The 18,457-nt window shown below is 40.7% G+C and overlaps 1 protein-coding gene across 2 annotated transcripts in view; it reads left to right on the forward strand.

Moving 5' to 3' along the window:
* Nucleotides 1-18,457, forward strand: part of foxj3 (forkhead box J3) — a 100,517-nt gene that overhangs the window by 27,480 nt on the left and 54,580 nt on the right. For both annotated transcript variants that reach the window (XM_086292709.1, XM_086292710.1), the window contains exon 2: nt 12,714-13,208. In XM_086292709.1, coding sequence (XP_086148835.1) covers nt 12,888-13,208 — 321 coding nt within the window. In that variant the 5' untranslated portion in view covers nt 12,714-12,887. The remainder of the gene's footprint in view (nt 1-12,713; nt 13,209-18,457) is intronic.

Genomic DNA, 18,457 nt, shown 5'->3' on the forward strand with positions numbered 1-18,457 from the left:
CGTTAGCACGTTGACGCCTTCCAGCCCCACACACGGGGCGGGGCGATGCGCAGTAACTCGTTAACGGAGATTTGCCGTGTCCATCTTGTCGCTGCCTACAAGTGAAGCGATGGGGAAGGAGGGGGAGTTGTGTTCAGTGAAGGAGAGAGGCGAGGTCGAGTAACGTTGCGTAAAGACAAAAGTGGACGAAAGAGAGGCTCCACAACTATAATTATAACGTAACATAGACTATATCGATATAAAGGATATTGTCACATCTTATATCTCATATAAAAAATATATCGATATTTTTTAAAAAACTCGATATATCGCCCAGCCCTAGGCAATATAAATAAAACTGAACTGACTCGTCCTTGATATTACTGCATTTCTTTTACTGTTTTAACTCCTAAAGAGAATAACTTTACTCAGGTGGTGCAGATTTTTTTTTTTTCTTTTCTTTTTTTTTTTTTTGGACATCATATCGTGTTCTGATCCCATGCCGACAGAGCTCGCTGCTCACCTCAGACACTGGTTCATCAGCATAGACCTGGATGTAGCCAATACTGAGGATGATAGGCCCTCAAGATTGCCACCAAACACTCGGGCTGCCAGCACCTTAAGTGGTCTATTTGTGATTCAGTAGCAGAGTCTTGCTGGCTGCCAGGCTGGCATAGAGTCAACCTCCCGGGGGGGACTGTGTTAATATGGGCCCCCAGGCCGTGGGACTGGGGTAATTGGGCCCGCATGGTCAGTGTCAAGGCACCCCTGCCACCTCCAAAATAAAGGCCACCTCCCAGGCAAGCTGTTAGGGATGGAGAGACAAACCCCTCCTGATCACTGCTCTGATTCACTGGATGGCCTTATTCAATTACTGGAACATTTTATGTTTTTTGTATTGACCTGCAGTTACAGAAATTAACTGGGAGCCTTGTGCTTGTGTGTCTTCCCTTTATCTGCCTAAAGCTCTCCATCCTTTTATCTGTCTTTTTGTCTACATGTCTATCTGTGCATGACCACAACCATGTGTCAGCTATCTGATATCAGCTCGTAACTGATAAATTGGAATGGGTGCATATGTTGTCTGATATGACAACTTTTCCGGTCTCTCTCCCTTTCAACAGAACATATCGCATCACGCATACAAAAATAACCTTGGGGAAATTTGGAAATGGTGTCATCAAACAGTTTGTCCAGCAGAGCAGCTCCAACTCCAGTCTTCTGTGAAATGTATAGCTTATAAATGATGTTCCCTTCATTTTCCCTTCTGGGTAGCTCCTAATACATCATAGATATATGTACATTTAAACATATAAACAACCTTGGTCAATATTGGAATGTTTTAGCTCTGTAAATGGCAAATATATGTTGGGTTCTAATATAAATCAATCCAGTCCCGCAAACCAATATTAACATGGAACATGGTTGACTGCTGAGAAGCTGAGGACATGTCCCTAATCGCTAAAGTCTTCCACTTGTACATCCATTCACATTTTTCTCTTGCTTTGGCTGTGTCTTGATTCGGGGATTATGATCCCTATTGCTTGCTTTGTGGCCTATCCAGACAGCCTGAAGCAGCTCTCTTGATCCCCCAGACAACTCCCAGATCTTTGACTACTGTGATCCTCTGTCCCTCTGCCCGACTTGCATGTCTTTCTCTCTGTCTGTTTGCAGCAGCTGGGCGCCCTTTTTCTTTATCACATATTTAGAATTCCTCCCTTTATTTGGCACCAGCTAATAAGACAAAGGTATCTCTCTTGCCTTTTTAAGGTTTGGCGGGTTTAAAGGATGTTGAGGTTTAGCTTTGCTTTGTTGACAACTCTCTCTCCCTCTCTCCTCAGCGTTAAACTGCCCCACAGCCACAGTTGCGCTCCCCATTGATTGGCAGAATAATTATGGACTTGATTTGTTCAACCACAGGCGAAGTGGGATTGAGGGAGTAGGGGAGCTGAAAGAGCATGTATACCATTTTTCTTTTTTAAGAGCGCAGCAGAGAGGTCTGCTTGCCTGCATCTTAAAAACCAACTCGAACAAAATGTAACCTACTAATATAACTGACACGTAGATTACACTGTAAAACACGCACGCTTGTGCACAGCGTTCAGAGACCTCCGTTGGCGACGGGCTCTGCTGTAGGCTGCAATAAGCTGAACAATGTGCTCAGCCGTGTGAGCAGTGAAGCGATAATTGACACATCCTAAAAATGCAAGTAAGGACTGGGTTATTAATGCTTTCTTCCTGGGGGTGGTTTCAGCGGAACCATTAAGCCTTTAATTGAGAAGGAAGACTGACGTTAAAAGCTGTTGCCTTGGCATTGCTGGTACCTACTTTTTAGTTTTTTAATGAAGATGAGGCTTAGGGTGGTTCGCTACATGATTAGAGCGCACGTGCAATCACAATACTCAGACGCACAGCTATTTTAGTTTGAAAGATCCTTAAAATAACCCCATAAGTCCTTTTGACTCTAGGGGTGGAAAAAGTGAGGAGTCTCTCCTTTGACTGAAGGGCAGGTGAGCAGAGTTCCCACCCCTCCCTGTTTATCCCCCCCCCCCTGCAATCGCTAGGAAAACACGAGCTTCTCCCATGCTGTATATAAAGCCGTTGATATGGAAGGTATGACCCGGGTTTCGGTCGAGAGTACACATGCCAAAGTCTTGTTACCAGGTTACATCACTGTTGTTGTTGTGAGTGCAAGTGCCAAATCTTCAGGCATAACAGAGGGAGCACACTTAGCGATTCCCCTCCCTTTTGCCAAGTTACCATCACACTACGGGAAGATTCTTGTCATAATGAGCTCTCTCTCTCTCGCTCTTTCACTTTCCCTTGTTGTGTCTCTCTCCATCTCGTGCTCTCCCTGTCTCTCTCTCCAAACACGCCAAAGTCAGGTCAGCATTTAACAATCATTGGTGTAAATATTTATTGTGGTTTGTTTGAATCCTAGTGACATTGTTTTTAATGCTGCATTCATCACCTCTGCAGTTCTAAGGTAGCACATGCAGCAGCACAGTCATCAAGGGCCTTAATGGTTGTGTCTGTAGCTGAGCAGACACATGCTGCTGGAGTGTTAGCCGTGACGGATGCATGACTGCAGTAAAAGGGGATTAATCGCGGAAATTGCAGATAAGTGCAGGAGAGCGCTGGTCTGGTGCCTATCAACAGTCTTCTGTCTGCAAGTGGGAGTCAGAATGTGAGCAGAATAGCCTACTCTTTTCTCAGAGAGGAAATGATGAGTGATGCACAGGTATTTGAGGGGAAGTAGTTCTCGGTAGGCAACTCTGTGTTCTAGGTACGAAATAAAATGGGTTGACTGTGGTATAGCCTTATTATACAATAAAAATAATTTTTTCCTATTACAGCAAGCATTTGTCATTCTATAGAAACTTGAGAGGAAATGGCAAACTGAAAACTCATAATGGCAACGCACAGCCTGCAAAAGAAGTTAAATATTTTAATGGATTAATGCAGCTGATGACCTATTTTGTATAACTAATGTGTGTGTATATATATTTACATATTTCTAATGCTAGCCAATGACTGAATAAATTGAGATTGGTGAAAAAAAAAAAAAAAAAAAAGTTTAGGTTGCACAGTAAACTAGTCCTGCCTTGCTTTACAACTTAATCAAAGAGCCTTAACCACCTAAGACCCGAACTCTTACACGGCATGCATTTTTGATTTCTCTTTGATATTTGGGCATATTGGGGCCCGATGAATGTAAAAACAAAGAATTACCAGATATTTTTTTTTTTTTTTTGTTCGTTTTTTTTTTTACCTGATTTTTGTTTCTAAGAAAAAATGAGAGCCACGTATGAGGATATTCGTTCAAGATTTCGATAGAACAGTAACAGTATAATGTCCTCCTAAGTGGACATCAGGCCTTTGTAGAGCAAAATTGAGTATTTTGGTCTAAATAACCGAAAATGTGATGTCCACCCACATATATGGACGCCAGGTCCTAGGAGGCTATAAAAAGAGATGTCTTCACATAGACTCTTGCTGGTAACTCACTTAGGAAGTGAGGTCAACTATCAGTAATCTTTAAAAAACATATTGAAAGTAATTTAAGTCATTCTAACTTTTGTTGACTTGTGTTGAACAAAATTCTCAATTCTAAATGTTTATTAAAAAATGAACGCATTTAAGATATTTTAGTAACCCTTCCTCAAACACGCTGCTGCACACAGTGTCCTGAAAATCCATAGACGTCTATGTTATACTTTGAGTAGGATCTATTATGAGGTGATGCTGCATTATCCTAAATACGTTTATTCTTGTTATACAGTAGGGATAGCAATATTTGCAAATAACAATGTTAACAAACAGACTTTTTGTTGCACAATGGACAGAGAGCAACACATTTCTACACTGATCCATAAACATCAGAGTGCAGGACGCTCCGTTTGCATGCCTTCAGTTATTGAAGGTGTATACAGAACTCTCCAGAAATGCCAAACACCTTTCACGTATGTTGCATTTTGAGTGTTCCTTCACTTTGATCTACAATTTCACGTCATTTATGGTTAAGTCCTAACCGCGTTGAGGAGCCAGTCTAATGAGATTCCCCGTTAATGACTGTAATCCGAGTTCTGATGAAATGCTAACGGGAGCTGAAGTTCGTCTGTTGCTTCCAGCTGTTTCTGGAAGCCTTTCTTCTGAGTTTATTACACACTCGCAGTGCCAAACTGCATCACAAGTCATCCGTAAGCCTCTCCAAATCCAAAGAGTTCTGCCCATTTAGACGTGTGGCACAACAGCAGTAACCTCGTTAATTATGTATGAAAAATTATCCCTGACACAGAGATGGAATTGATCAGAATCTAACAGCAAATTACATTGTGATCTGCACTTCAGGCCAGCGAAGTGTGCTTTGCAAGCTACAGTTTAACACTTGTTCCATCTGTTTACTGAAGTTTATTAAAGCGTGGCTACTTGGATTACATGGCTTCAGTTATCAAAAATAATATCAAAATATAGCGAACTCTGACATAATGCATTATACATCTCTGATGTACTGTTAACACATAGGACATGATATAACACTAGTACTGGGGCTTCTTCTGTCTGTCAGAGCCATTGAAATGTTTGGATGAAACTGGGAGGAGCCTTTAGATAAAGGCAATGAGAGAGTTATGCATCTGAAAGGGGTTGTATTTTAGATGCACCTAAAGGGTCTGAAGGGAATTGACTAAGGATTTTGAAATGTAACCCCTTCAGTTCACCCCACACTCCAGTCAACATATTTAGAGTGGTCACTTTGCACCCCCCACTTAATCGCTGATTAATCGCTGATTGGTATAAACACCTATAATAATTAGTCATATTGAGCAAACGTTTTTGTAAGCTTTAATTGTAGAGAATTTGTATACCGTGTTCACCTTGTGTTATAGTATAGAGTAGGGTTGGGCGATATGACCCAAAATTCATATCTCGATATTTTTTAGCTGGATGGCAATATAAGATATATATCTCGATATTTTTTTTTTAAAACCATAAAGTAAGAACAGAAAGACAGTTCTTAGTCAAAGCTGTGTCCCAGATGTCACACAGGCACTTTTATTAACATACAGCATAGATGTACATGAAAAAAACTACTCAAAAATAAATTGAGCATTTATTAAATAATAATGCTCCATAAATAAAAGAAAACTGTTGTTTTTGTGCATAACAAAGAGCTCACAATTGTGCAGTCAAAATGTAAACTAAAATACACTGAGCATAATAACAAAGACAGATTTCACAGCAGCTCTGTTCCCAAAAGTTCTACTGCGTGACTGACAGCCTGGAGTTTGAAATCCGCTTTGTAACCATGTGTCTTAACAGGTGCCATTTATGGTCCTTATACACACACACAAGACGGTAATATTACGTTGAAGCACAGTACGTATTACTACGCGAGGCTCCTCGGTAGCCATAATGCTCCGACAATCCATCAAGTGGTGCAGCTCTGTAGCTTACCAAAGTCGTACTAAAACATTTTTTTTTTTTTGACAGATTGCTGAGCGCTGTGTACCACATTAAATCGGTTCGCGGTCAAGCACAACCAGAATTCATACATAAGGCGCGCTGTCAACTTTTGAGAAAAAGAAAGGATTTCAGGCCGTGCATGGCGTTAGCGTGGTTAGCTTGTTAGCGTGGTTAGGTCATTAACACGTTGACGCCGTCCAGCCCCACGCATGGGGCGATGCGCAGTAACTCGTTAACGGAGATTTGCCATGTCCATCTTGTCGCTGCCTGCAGGTGAAGCGATGGGGAAGGAGGGGGAGTTGTGTTTAGTGAAGGAGAGAGGCGAGGTCGAGTAACGTTGCGTAAAGACAAAAGTGGACGAAAGAGAGGCTCCACAACTATAATTATAACGTAACATAGACTATATCGATATAAAGGATATCGTCACATCTTATATCTCATATAAAAATATATCGATATTTAAAAAAAAAACAACAAAACGATATATCGCCCAGCGCTAGTATAGAGTCACGTATAAACATGTTTTTACTCATGCCGAGTTAAAATGACAGCTTTTGCATTGTCCTCAGTAGTTCCTGCAGTGAGCACAGACACAGTGACAGGCGCTGTTTTTTGATACACAGATACTCGAGATGCAGGTTAACACATGCATTTCTTTAGACAAGCATAATAACGGTTTTATTTTTTCTGATTCATTGACCTTGCATTTATAAAAAAAAAAAAAAAAAAAAAAGAGAGAGAGAAATGACGGATGACAAACCTGCTTGCTGTTTCAGTTAGTGCAGTTATTTTTGATTTGCATTGGCTATGGGGTGCATGTCAGTTCTTTAAGTGCTGCTTCCTACTGCAAATCCACAATAGCCTGTTTTTTTTGTTTGTTTGTTTGTTGTTTTTTTGCTTTTCTCTCTGGACAGGAAAAAAAAAACTGTAATTCAAATAGTAAAACCTATTTAATTCACGTTTTGTTCTGCCTACTTCCCTTTCGTGTGCATGCAGCACTTCTGCTTCAGTTACTAGTTCCCTTTTTGATGAATGTCCTGTCTGTTAGTTTCATTCATTGGCACTGAGGCAATGTGTGACAAGAGCAGAGTGACCTTTTTATAGGATATTTTGTGGGTAGTTTTTCTCAAAACATTACTTCAGTTGTATTTATATAGTGCCAAATCACAACAGTGGTCAGCTCGAGAATTTATTTTATGAGGGAAAGAGACAGTATATTGCAACAGTTTGAATTCCATGCTCGTCTTTCAGGAATCATTAGTATATGTTTGCCAGTTGTTTGAAACTGAGGCTGTAATTGCTATTAAAGCTGGATACTGGACACAGATTGAACTTTTGTATTGTGCATGCAGTCCCAGGTTCAGAACTGTTAAACTAGAGTATAGGTCACAAATGTTAAGCAGAATTGTCACATAGAGATGGTTGCTCAAGGTCCCCTCTTGTGTCATATGTATTGACATATTGTATGAATATAATTATTAGCTTTATGTAAGTAAGACTATTTAATAGGCTGGTTAAGAGCTGTTGGATGAAATTGGACAAGCCAAAGCTGCCATGCAGATTTCCACTGCTGATACCCCACAACCCAAGCCTGTTGCTACTGCTATGACCTCCCATTGCATTATTAATAAATAACATATTAGAGACGAGGCACTGTGTAAAGCTTAAATATAAATGCAATAAAATAACCAAGATTTCGTTTTGTCATTTCACTGAAGCTTACTGTGTAGTTAGCCAAGCTCTGAGCTGTAATGCACAGTTAAGTTTTTTTTTTTTTTTTTTGTAAACGGAGCGCTCATTTTGTGGTGGTTGTAAATGCTTTTGTGTAAGTATAGGTTCAGGAATGGCTGTTTCGAAATGGCTCTTGTAATGTTTAGATGTTATCTGATGCAAATCAGCCATGTGCTCATGTAGCTTATGCTAATTAGCCATAAGGAGCTATGGTAATTAATACCTAGTTAAAAGCAGCTGTGTAAGTGCCAAAGTAAAGAGTGAACTGGAAACACACCTGAACATTTGGAGGTTTTATTCTTCACGATCCAGTAAAAATCTACGCCGATTGGGTCATACCACATCTTAAACACTGCTGTTTGGAAGTCTTTCAGAAGGCTGCAGTGAGATGTGATTGTGGTTCAGAGTTCAAAGATTGCATATTTTCATACCCTCGCATCAGACCATTTGCTGCATAACGTGGTTAAGTATGAAACTGTCTATTTTGGAAAGATACAGTGTATCCCTACCTCCGATGTCACAGAAGAAGGTTCCAGACATTGTTTAGCCATCTCAGGAAACACTCTGTACGTACACGCCTGTAATGATGTTAGTATACTTCATGCAGACGTTCACCCATTCATCAACCCTCCTCGCTTTCTAAATTGCGATTAAAGACATGCTTACTGTCACTGTAAAAAATGTTTGAAGTCATTTAAGTGTCATACACAGTATTAATATCACAGCTGAAATATTAATTTCTCTCTGGGCCATGCATTGTTGTGGGGGTACTAAAATTTTAAGTGCTTGCTAAGTGCAGGCATGAATTTTGCAATAGTGGTGACGGGAGTACAGCACTGATTTTATGACGCAGTTGCTGACTGGTGGCTCGGTACATGCTTGCCTAACACGAGTTGACGTAATCTGCTGTGTTACGTTGAGTAATCCCTGGTCATTACTCAGCTTGTTGCCTCGTTGGGGATTCTTGAATAAAAGATATCTTGGCATATGTATTATAGCCATGCTGTCAGTTTGATTGAGCCACTTCAAACTTAGTAGCTGAGACACCAAACACAATCACTGATTTGCTGTCAGTGCTCTGCTGGCAGCAGGACTGTTGATAAGTCCTGTCAAGAAGTTGGTAAATTAAGATGTTTCAAATACGCCTTCATTTTTTCGTTCAGAACTAAATCTGCCATTAATCCCTGGAGGATAAAGAAATGTTGAGTCTTGAATAGAGAATAGATTTGACTGTCCATTTCTCCCTCTCAGCACTCAAAAAATACTCTTGGCACGCCATTCTAAAAACAAATTAAAGTGGAGAGAGGGAGAAAGATGTTTTTCTTTTTTCTTTTTTTTTGTTGGCGATGACAGTGACGGAACCTCATTTTCCTACAGCTAGATCAAAGTGTCTCCATGTGTGTGGCATTGCAGCCTTTTCCCTTTGGCACCTAATGATACAGCCTGAACTCAAAGACCCCTTGGATGCAGACCATTTCCACTTTCTGCTCTGTACCAGGCCTGATGTCATCTAGGTTGTGCCCTTCAAGCTCACCCCCACCGTTCCATGTCCTCTGGCTTTTCTCGTCTTCCCCGCCTCCTCTGCCCACCCCCAAATCTGTTGGTGTATGTAATCAGACAGCCCTCTGTGATGCAGCAGTGGGCTCGGGCACATCCCTGCATTGACTGTCCCACTACTTGGATAATGAAGGCAGCTGGGAGGCCGTCTTACTGCCTCCTTGTGTTGCGCTTCATCATTCCTGCCACAGCACAAGGTTTTCTAATTAAGTCACCATCTTGGCCCTGCAGATTATGTAGCAGCTGGATCATTAGCGTGGAGGGTCAAATGGCATGTGTCTCCATGTATCGGGCGGAGCACTTTTCATCAACCCTTGTCTCAGTCACCTCACCTCTGCTGGCCAACAGAAGGCTCAGCCTGCTTCCTCCTTGCATGCCCCCTTTATGCTCAGTATTTTGTGAAAACATTACACATAAGTCTCTCTCTTTTTTTCTCTTTTCTTTTAACTCTCTTCTGCTTTTCTGATGGCAACATGCTGTATTTAATAATGCAGGAGGGGCAGACTTTTAGAAATACTTGTACAAAAACACTGATGTATAAGCATGGCTTATTGCCTGACATTTTGTCAACTTTTATTTTGTAGTTGACTTCAGTGTGTGTTTTACTCTGTCTTGGTCCCCTGAAGGTTCTTATCTATATTGAATATTAACACATGGTCATGTTATCTTGCAACTACTTAGAAATGGGCTAAAAGGACCTATTTGTAGCATTTATGCACCTACAGGACCTTATGACAGCATTGTATCGTAATTTCACATCAGTAACAACAAGTTGAAACCAACAAAACTTTCAGTGACGTATTGTGACGTCAGCATGTTGCATAGCAACAGACTCAAATCAAAGGCCAAACAATACTGTCGCTTGGGCATGTTCTGACAGTCTAAACTAAGTGACAGACTGTAACCTGGGGTTAGTTTCTTTTAATGTAGGCAAAGTATTTCATATTAAATCTTGATTATTTGTGTTGAACAAGCTCTAAACAGTTAGTCAAATAGTGGATCAACAATAAAACAGTGAGAAATTAATTACTTAAAAAAATTTTTATAAGACAAATTGTCGGATATTATAGTTATACCTTGTCATTCATGTGTGCTTTGTGCCTTTTTCAGAACATCTGTGATAGGACAAAAGCATGACACAAGATTAAAGCTAAGTGTGCTGGCCCAGCAGTTAATCAGTCGAGGAAATGCTCCGCAGATTGATTGATTAAAATAATAGTTGCAACCCTACTTAACAGTGTGAACATCAATTAAATGGGCTATTGACTGAACTGAGATCAGTTTAAGAGTACCACATAGTATCTCAAAATGGACGCTGTACTGGCTGCACTTTCAGAGACTGCACGACACTGATGTAAAATCTGTACCGGAGGCCTGTACGGTGTATAATGTGTAGATTAATTTTAAAATCTAATTAGTTTTGTATTTCAGTGGGCTTCTACTCATAGAGGGAAAATTACTGTCAGCAGCCCTGTGAGTCACCTTCAGTTCAGTTACAGGGTGGAGATGCCTTGTATTTATTTGTATGATGAGGAAGAGTTATTCACCATTAGTCTGACTCACCTGTCAGTATAGTCAGTCAGCAAGCCTCTTCATTTATCAGTCTGCTCATGACTGCAGAGGATGGGGGAGAAGTTTCAGTTCTCCTGTGTTGTCCGTGAACAGCCATGATGTAAGTGCTAATGAAGAATAAAAACAACAGATTCAAAATATGTTTGAGTTTCATAAGGCTTGTCTGAACAGCTTGATTTTGATCCATTACCACAGATTCTCGAGGTAACAATATCAAGGAGGGAATCAAGTATCAAAACATCTTTCTAAACTTTTCATTTTCCAGCAGAAAGTGTTTCTATGTTTTCCTTCATGCTCTGTATGTTACAAACGCCCAGAGTTTGGGTACACATAGCGTGTGTATGGGGGGGGGGCTCAAACATAAAAGTAGTTTTTGAAACATTCTGGCATAAATTCAAGGTAACCATAGCTACTTTTCTCTGTCAGATCCATCTTTCTTAGCCCTGAAAATGGGAGTTTTTGATACTCGGAGCATCCTTTATAGGAATTATATCAGTTTAATAGCAGGCAAGAAATGGAATGAATAAAATATTTTAATGCATTTTGTTCAGAAAAACTTGGATTAGAAACTTAACAGCGGCTGATGAAACCTGACCCTGATTATACTAAGGGAAGATTTAAGACCACTGCGCCAATCCATTAATGATCTCCCGCAGCCGGTTTTGGTTTTTCCTTTCTCCGAATTCTGTTTGGATGTGTGGAAATGCCTTCATCATCTGCTCTGCCTGTCTGCACTGATAGCAGATATTGAATTGGCTGCTGGGCACTAGCTAACCCCTACTGTGAGAGATCAATTGAAAGGGACAGCCATATACTGCTTCTCACAAACTGCCGGCCAATTTGGGAATTTCGTACTCTTCCTGATGCATTTCAGATGGTAAGCAGAGCAGCATATAAATTATGTTTTTTGTGTCTGTCTTGCCATGTTTTTTGACTTGCTCATTAAGTAAACGGATATAAAACAAATCTGAGATTTTAAAAGTTCGATGTCAGTAATGGAGTAGATATTTTTAATACTTGTAAAACTGCATTCAGACAAACCGAGGTTCCTTTTTTGTAGCATGTTTTAATAAAAATAATTATTAGTATAACAAGTAAAATTTATTAGTTGTATTTAGCAAAAATACTCATTATTCTCAAATGTGCTTAAAAAGTTTGAAAAATCTGGTTCAGTGGCATCACAAGGGTACACAAACACTATTTTTGAAAGATATTTGACCTGTTAAGTGTTGTCAAGACTGTGTTATTTCCAGCCTGACATGCACTCAAACTCTCACATGCTCTCTCACACTAACAAACACACTTGTGTGAGTGTGCTTAGTCAAGAGAAAAATTCTCTCTCTCTCTCTCTCTCTCTCTCTCTCGTACACACACACGTACGTCCTTTAACCTATCTTGGTAACTTTAGGCTTTTCTCTGCCCCCCTATTTTAAGACGCAGAGGGCAGTGTGCCGAGAGGGACAGCGAGACAGGCTGTTACGGGCGGCGAAACAGTTTGCAAGATGACACTAGCTGGCTTGTTTACAGCAGAGGGTCGATTTGAGGGGGAAGGGGTGGTGGGGAAGGAGGCAGGCAGGAAAAATAGAGAGGGGGTTTACTACCCTCAAGAGAGTCGGAATTCCTCCTGAGCCATTCCCCCATTTGGCTGGCAGTTGTGAAAACAATTGCCTGGCATTTACTCTCTCTGTGCAGATGGAGTCCCAGCTATGAGTCAGCTTTCAGAGCAGCAAGTGGTGGAGAAAGTGGTTGGCTTGTGATCTACTGCACAGCAAATATAAGCATGCTTTATAAACACGCCTGGTTTTTGATATTGGAGCTGTTTCCTTCTCTACATTCCCAACGTTTAATTTCTCCTTATCACACAGGCTGGTTGACTTATTTAAGCATGTCTCTTTGCTGTTTCTCTACAGCTGATCTCCAGAAGATGGTATGCTGATGTCCTGAGCTGAGGGAGCCTTAACTTCATTCCCCACTCGCCTTTGTTATTCCACACCTGGTCTGCTCTCCATCAGTCACCAACACCAACAGCTACCACCAACACCTTCACATTTTCCCCACCCCCTTTTGTCCAGCCGGTCGTCACCATGACGTCGGAGCTGGAAAGCAGCCTGACCTCCATGGATTGGCTCCCTCAGCTAACCATGCAGGCGGCCATTCGCAAGGCTGATGCCCAGAATGCCCACGGGCCCGGCATGGGAAAGAAGAGCGCCCTGCTCGATCCCAACACCACGCTGGACCAGGAGGAGGTGCAGCAGCACAAGGATGGCAAGCCGCCCTACAGCTACGCCAGCCTTATCACGTTTGCTATCAACAGCTCGCCAAAGAAGAAGATGACACTGAGCGAGATCTACCAGTGGATCTGTGATAACTTTCCCTACTACAGGGAGGCGGGCAGTGGCTGGAAGGTGAGGAAAAAGAAATCTTGACTATTAATTCTATGGAGATGAGGAAATGCAATAATAATTTTGCATTTAGTTGGGCTTTTCATGCTTTGACTGCCATGTTTTATTTGTTTTCTATTTTTTTGAAAAGCAAATGCTAAGGCAAAATGAGCTGTTCAGACCTGTACATTATTACATTTAGAAAAACCACCAAGGTTATCCTTTAACAGACATCTGATATCCAGAATATTAAATATTATCGTTGTTGCTCTTTTAAAATTCATTTGGCTGTGCGTTTGGTTAGATTCTCCTTTGACCTTACGTTTTTGAGATGAGCTGCTGACAACATTCGTCGAAGAAATTCTTTGACTTAAATTGTAGTTTGGTGGGATCTGGATGTCTTAAACAAAGTGAGATTCTGTTGGTAATCACCATTGTCACTTCTGAGAAAGCTTGGAGAGAAACTATGAGTGTGCCAAATCACACTAAGTGCCTCAGTCCTCCGAATGAAAAATGGTGCAGCCCTGAGAGAACCATATGAAGTGTAAAACCCTGGATTAATATTCAGGGAAGTGGCCCCTATCTGTGCGAACACAGACTAAATAGCCCATTCATGGGTGGTATTATTCATTGCAGATGCCTTGATAGGAGAAGGCCATTATGCAGAAGGAGAGAGCCAGTGCTGTGTCATCATCTCAAGGAGCCCATGATATACCGAGATGAAGCTATGCTGATTGCCTTTTAAAGGGCCCAGATGGAAATTGATATTAGAATGAGTTTTCCAATCAGTCGACGTTTATTGGAAATAGAATCTTAGGCACTGCTTTATTGCAGTCAGACAAGATGTATGAAGCCCATTTCCTGGGGCGACAAGATCTGGCATGTGTACAGGCTGCACTGAGGTGTGTGTGTGAGGGGGAGATGAGAAAGCATGTGTTATTATAAATGGATTGATTTTAGCTTTTGTGGCAAGGCCCCTTTTGTAAGGAAATGAATTGTTTTATTTTGCAGCCTTTGTTTCCTCTTTTACCTTCATCATCCCTTATTTAGTTGTCAGTAACACAGCAGCATATGTGCCGTCAGACTGCATGTGTTCCTGCATTGAGTTACAGGCATTTTCAGCTCTGCATTTTGTATACCACCTACCTCCGTGTGCAATGAAATGTTAAATTCATTGCCAAATGATTTTTCGCCAGACGCTGGTATAAGGCTAGAGGAGCGTTTTTCACCGCCTTTGTTTTTGGATTGTGAGGAAATCCAGTTGCAGAACATGTTGCAATCATTGGATAGACTGTACCTACTGAGATACTTTAAATGCTGCTTTCTTATTCAGAGCAGCCATGAGTAGATGATAATTTAGGTGGGTTGTAGTGGACTTGGTGAACTCCTACATATCCACAGACTTTACTGCTCAGAAATGTGAGGGTGTGACAGACTAGCCCAACTAAAATAACTGTAGATAAGACATAGCATGTAGTTGACACTTATCCCAAGCACTGTGAATACACACACTTTTTATACATTTTAGAGTGGGTGGCCTCAGTGGGAATCAAACTGATGCTGCTGGCAGGGTTGACGCTTTGGTCTTCCCACTGAGTTACAGTTCCACTGTAGTTACAGCAGAAAAGAAGAAATTATATTAAATTACCCAAGTGTTTTGCTGCTAATGTGTCTTTTGGTTCTTATGTTGTGAAGCGTGGCTTTTTCCAACAGTCAGTAAGAACAGGACGTTATGTAAACTTGTTGCAAAAAGCCTACACTCTAAATAAGTAGAAGTAGCATTAAGGATGTGTATGTGGCTTCATTTGTAGCTGATACCAATGTTTAATTTATTTCAAAACTTCAAACTGTGTATCATATTAATGGTTTAGATGAGGGGTATAGTAGAAACGTGTAATGACGCTGTCGTGATATGCTGTCTGCTATGATGATGCTTATCACGATGCAGACACTCTGCAATACAGTACAAGGCAAGCACCCACCATTGCTTTAATTTTTAAAGAAAAAATATCCCTACATGTGGTCTTTAGGTGTTTATTTGTTGCAGCGTGGTGTCAGCATGTGTATTGTTATTATCTAATCACACTAATCTGGCAACAAATATGATTAACTCTGATTTGGTTTCACCAGTGGTCAAAAATTACACCCCTCTGATTTTCATCTTCTTCTCTTCAAGTTGGGTGTTTTTGCCTTCACTTTACCCTCATTAATTTCATAACTGCTGCCATAAACAGTCATAGAGTAGTGACCCTGCTTAAATAATTTGAAGATCTGTTTAATGCATTTTCTATTAAAATGTAATGAATTGGCATCAGTGTATTGATAACTATTTTTTTTCCACGAATTGTATAAACTTTTTTTTTTTTTTTTTTTTAAAGGGTACAAATTCAACATGCCAAACGGAAGATTTATTCTAATGTGTTAAATCTACATCTTGGGTATATCTTAACCTCAAATCCCTCTGAAACTGTACGCTCTAACCCAACTAGCACCACCTTGTAAAAGGAACCACAATTCACTATTCAGATTGGCCTTTTCAAGACTGTTGATGCCTTCTGTGCATTTCTGGCTACTTTTCTGTTGCAAAATTTGAATTTGTCAGTGAGAGAATAACCATCATCACCTCAGTATAAGAAATAATAATCATAGCCTCAATATAAGGACTCATAGATTTCAGCAAATTCCTGGAGGGAGATTGACAACACCATCAGAATGGATGTGAGAGAATGTACAAAGAAGTGGACAATTATGCTTACCTCCAAGGAGGGAAAAAATGGACCGCAACAAAGAGTTAGGGACCCAGGAGGGGGAAAAAAGCCCCAGCATTTAGTTTCTATCGTGGCTAGCTCTGCATATAAAGCACCAGGAGACAACCCCAAGTCGATTAAAATATAAAACACTGTGCAAAAGTATGAATGCTGGTAACAGTGCCGGATGCTTAAGTGGGTTACGTTGTAAGCTCTACAAAGATTCACCACAGAAATCTAAATCATAACGCTAGAGTCACACTAGGACAAACGGTGGTTGGAGACTGCAGCAAACCTAAAAATACTGCAACCGTGTGCAATGCGATCTCATTCCCTTTGAAATGGTTGCTTTCAAGATGGGAACCTGGTCGTACTTGCAGTCAGTTGCAGTCTTTAAAACGACTTCAATGCCTCAAGATGCAAACAAACGGTAATAAGACAGAGTCATCTGTAATCGGTCTATTGCCAGTTTTCGATTGAATGTAGTAAAGATGGCAATCATATGCAGTTTAACCATCTTGCAAGTCTGTTGCAAGTCTGAATCAGAAGGCTAGTTCTGATTAGCGTCACCGCTGTCTCGGTGGAGTTTAATAAACTCGGCCGTCTGCTTCTTGCTATCTAAAATATAACCAGACACTGGCGTAAATTCTCGACTGTCTCATACTTCTGTTTAATGAGTTTTCTGTTTGACGTTTAGTCAGCTGTGTGAAAACCAAGGAGGAACCCACCCGGGGGATTAATAAAGTTTTATTTTATCTAATCTAATAACTTTAATCTCAGCCAAACCGATTTACTCACAAACAAACAAAACACTGAAAAAAGCCCAACAATAACATTTTTAGGTTGTCTAAGTGACTTATATATCACGTTTAACCCGAGCAGCGAAACTCCGCGGTGATCTGAAAATGATGTGCCGGGAGTTGTGCCGTTCTCGGCCGCATCAGTAACCCTCGAGCTCCCGGCTAGCTGTCGAGCTGGTGGGTAGCAGACGCCTCTGAAAACGTCGAAGCACTTTTGCAAATATGGGATATCTTGATAAACCGAGCAGATATTTGATGTTTACACAACTACTTTCTCGCCTGAAAATATTTTAAAAGTTTATTTTGTGACCCAGAAAGATTAGTATGAGTAATTTTAAAACTTAGTAGCGGCCGCCATTGTTGGAAACTGGAGTTTGGCTGGGCCGCGCTATGAATTCTGGGATATGGTAGTAATTTGGACAGCCTTCGGCGCGTCGCTGTGATGTAATCGGTCTACAAATGCGGCCTCAGGAGGATGCAGCCCATGAATTTGGACATGTCCAGAGTATAATCGCAGCCTTTGCGGTTAGAAAATTGCACTTGATCATGTCGCGATATTATCGCAAATGCGATATATCGTTCAGCCCTAACGCATAGCGTTTTTTTAAAAGCCGAGAAATGCACAGTATTTCATAGCTTGCTGTGAGACCTCACACCGTGCACATCTACTGCGGGAGTGGTGCCTGTTATCGGACCCGGAGTTAGCAACATCATCCAAGAACCCGAAGAGGAGAGTCGTGGCCCCTAGCCCTGCCAGTGTAGCAGAAATGATGACGGATGATGATGCAGCAGCAGCCGTTCTTCTCTGGGCGAGTAGCTTAATGTTGTTCGTGTGTAATTTACGTTGAGTAGGCTAACCACGTTATTAAATTAATGCACTAAAGGTGAACTAGCAAACATCATCATAGTTACATGCGGCTGTCTTCTTGTTTGATGGCAGGTGCTCCCTTCACCCTGGCCAAAAAGGCTAAAATGACCAAAGAAAAAGTGGGAAACAGTTAAACATGAGAGGTTTTTGGACAAGAGTGTTTTTTCCATTGATTAAGCACTGCTTCCAGCCAAGAGTGATACCATATATGTTCTATAGCTGCAGAAAAGGCTAACATTGTTTTCTTTTTACAAAAAAACAGCTAAACATGAGAGGTTTTTGGACAAAGTATGTGTTCTCCATTCTTTAAGCACCGGTTCGAGCACCATTTAAGCACCGGCACCGTTTCAAAAGTACCGATTTGGTACTGGTATCAGATAAAACCTAAACGATACCCATCCCTAGCTGCAAGTGCCGGTTTATTACCAATTTGGGAGTGAATTTATTCAGTTCTCCAATTTCGATAATGGGAAGCAAACATGCAACTTCAAACAGTCGACCTTATATTCAAAATTGTCCTTTGTGGGAGTGATTGTGCTTATGTTAGGAAAGGCAATTTTAGTGCACAAAAAAAGTAGAATTTGTAAATGTTCATATGCTACATGAGTATTGTGTAATTTAAAAAAATGAATTTTGAATTTGAAACAAAAGTGTATAAATCATAAATTTCAGAAGACTCTTCACTTTTGACTAGCATTTTGCATTTTTATGTCTCAGTTACTACGTTTAGATTTTCAAAAATATGAGGGCACTTGTTAGATTTTAGCTTCTTTTTAAAAAAAAAATATACTCAAAACCACAGTGTGCTATCTTGAAGTTGTTGGAATGAAAAGTGCTTCTTTCAGAGTCGAGTTTAAA

This window comes from Aulonocara sp. 'chitande type north' Nkhata Bay, linkage group LG5, assembly GCF_057382095.1.
Source record: "Aulonocara sp. 'chitande type north' Nkhata Bay isolate Kocher_YH1m ecotype deep benthic linkage group LG5, A_spYH_male_GT1.1, whole genome shotgun sequence".
In the NCBI taxonomy this organism is placed as follows: Eukaryota; Metazoa; Chordata; class Actinopteri; order Cichliformes; family Cichlidae; genus Aulonocara; species Aulonocara sp. 'chitande type north' Nkhata Bay.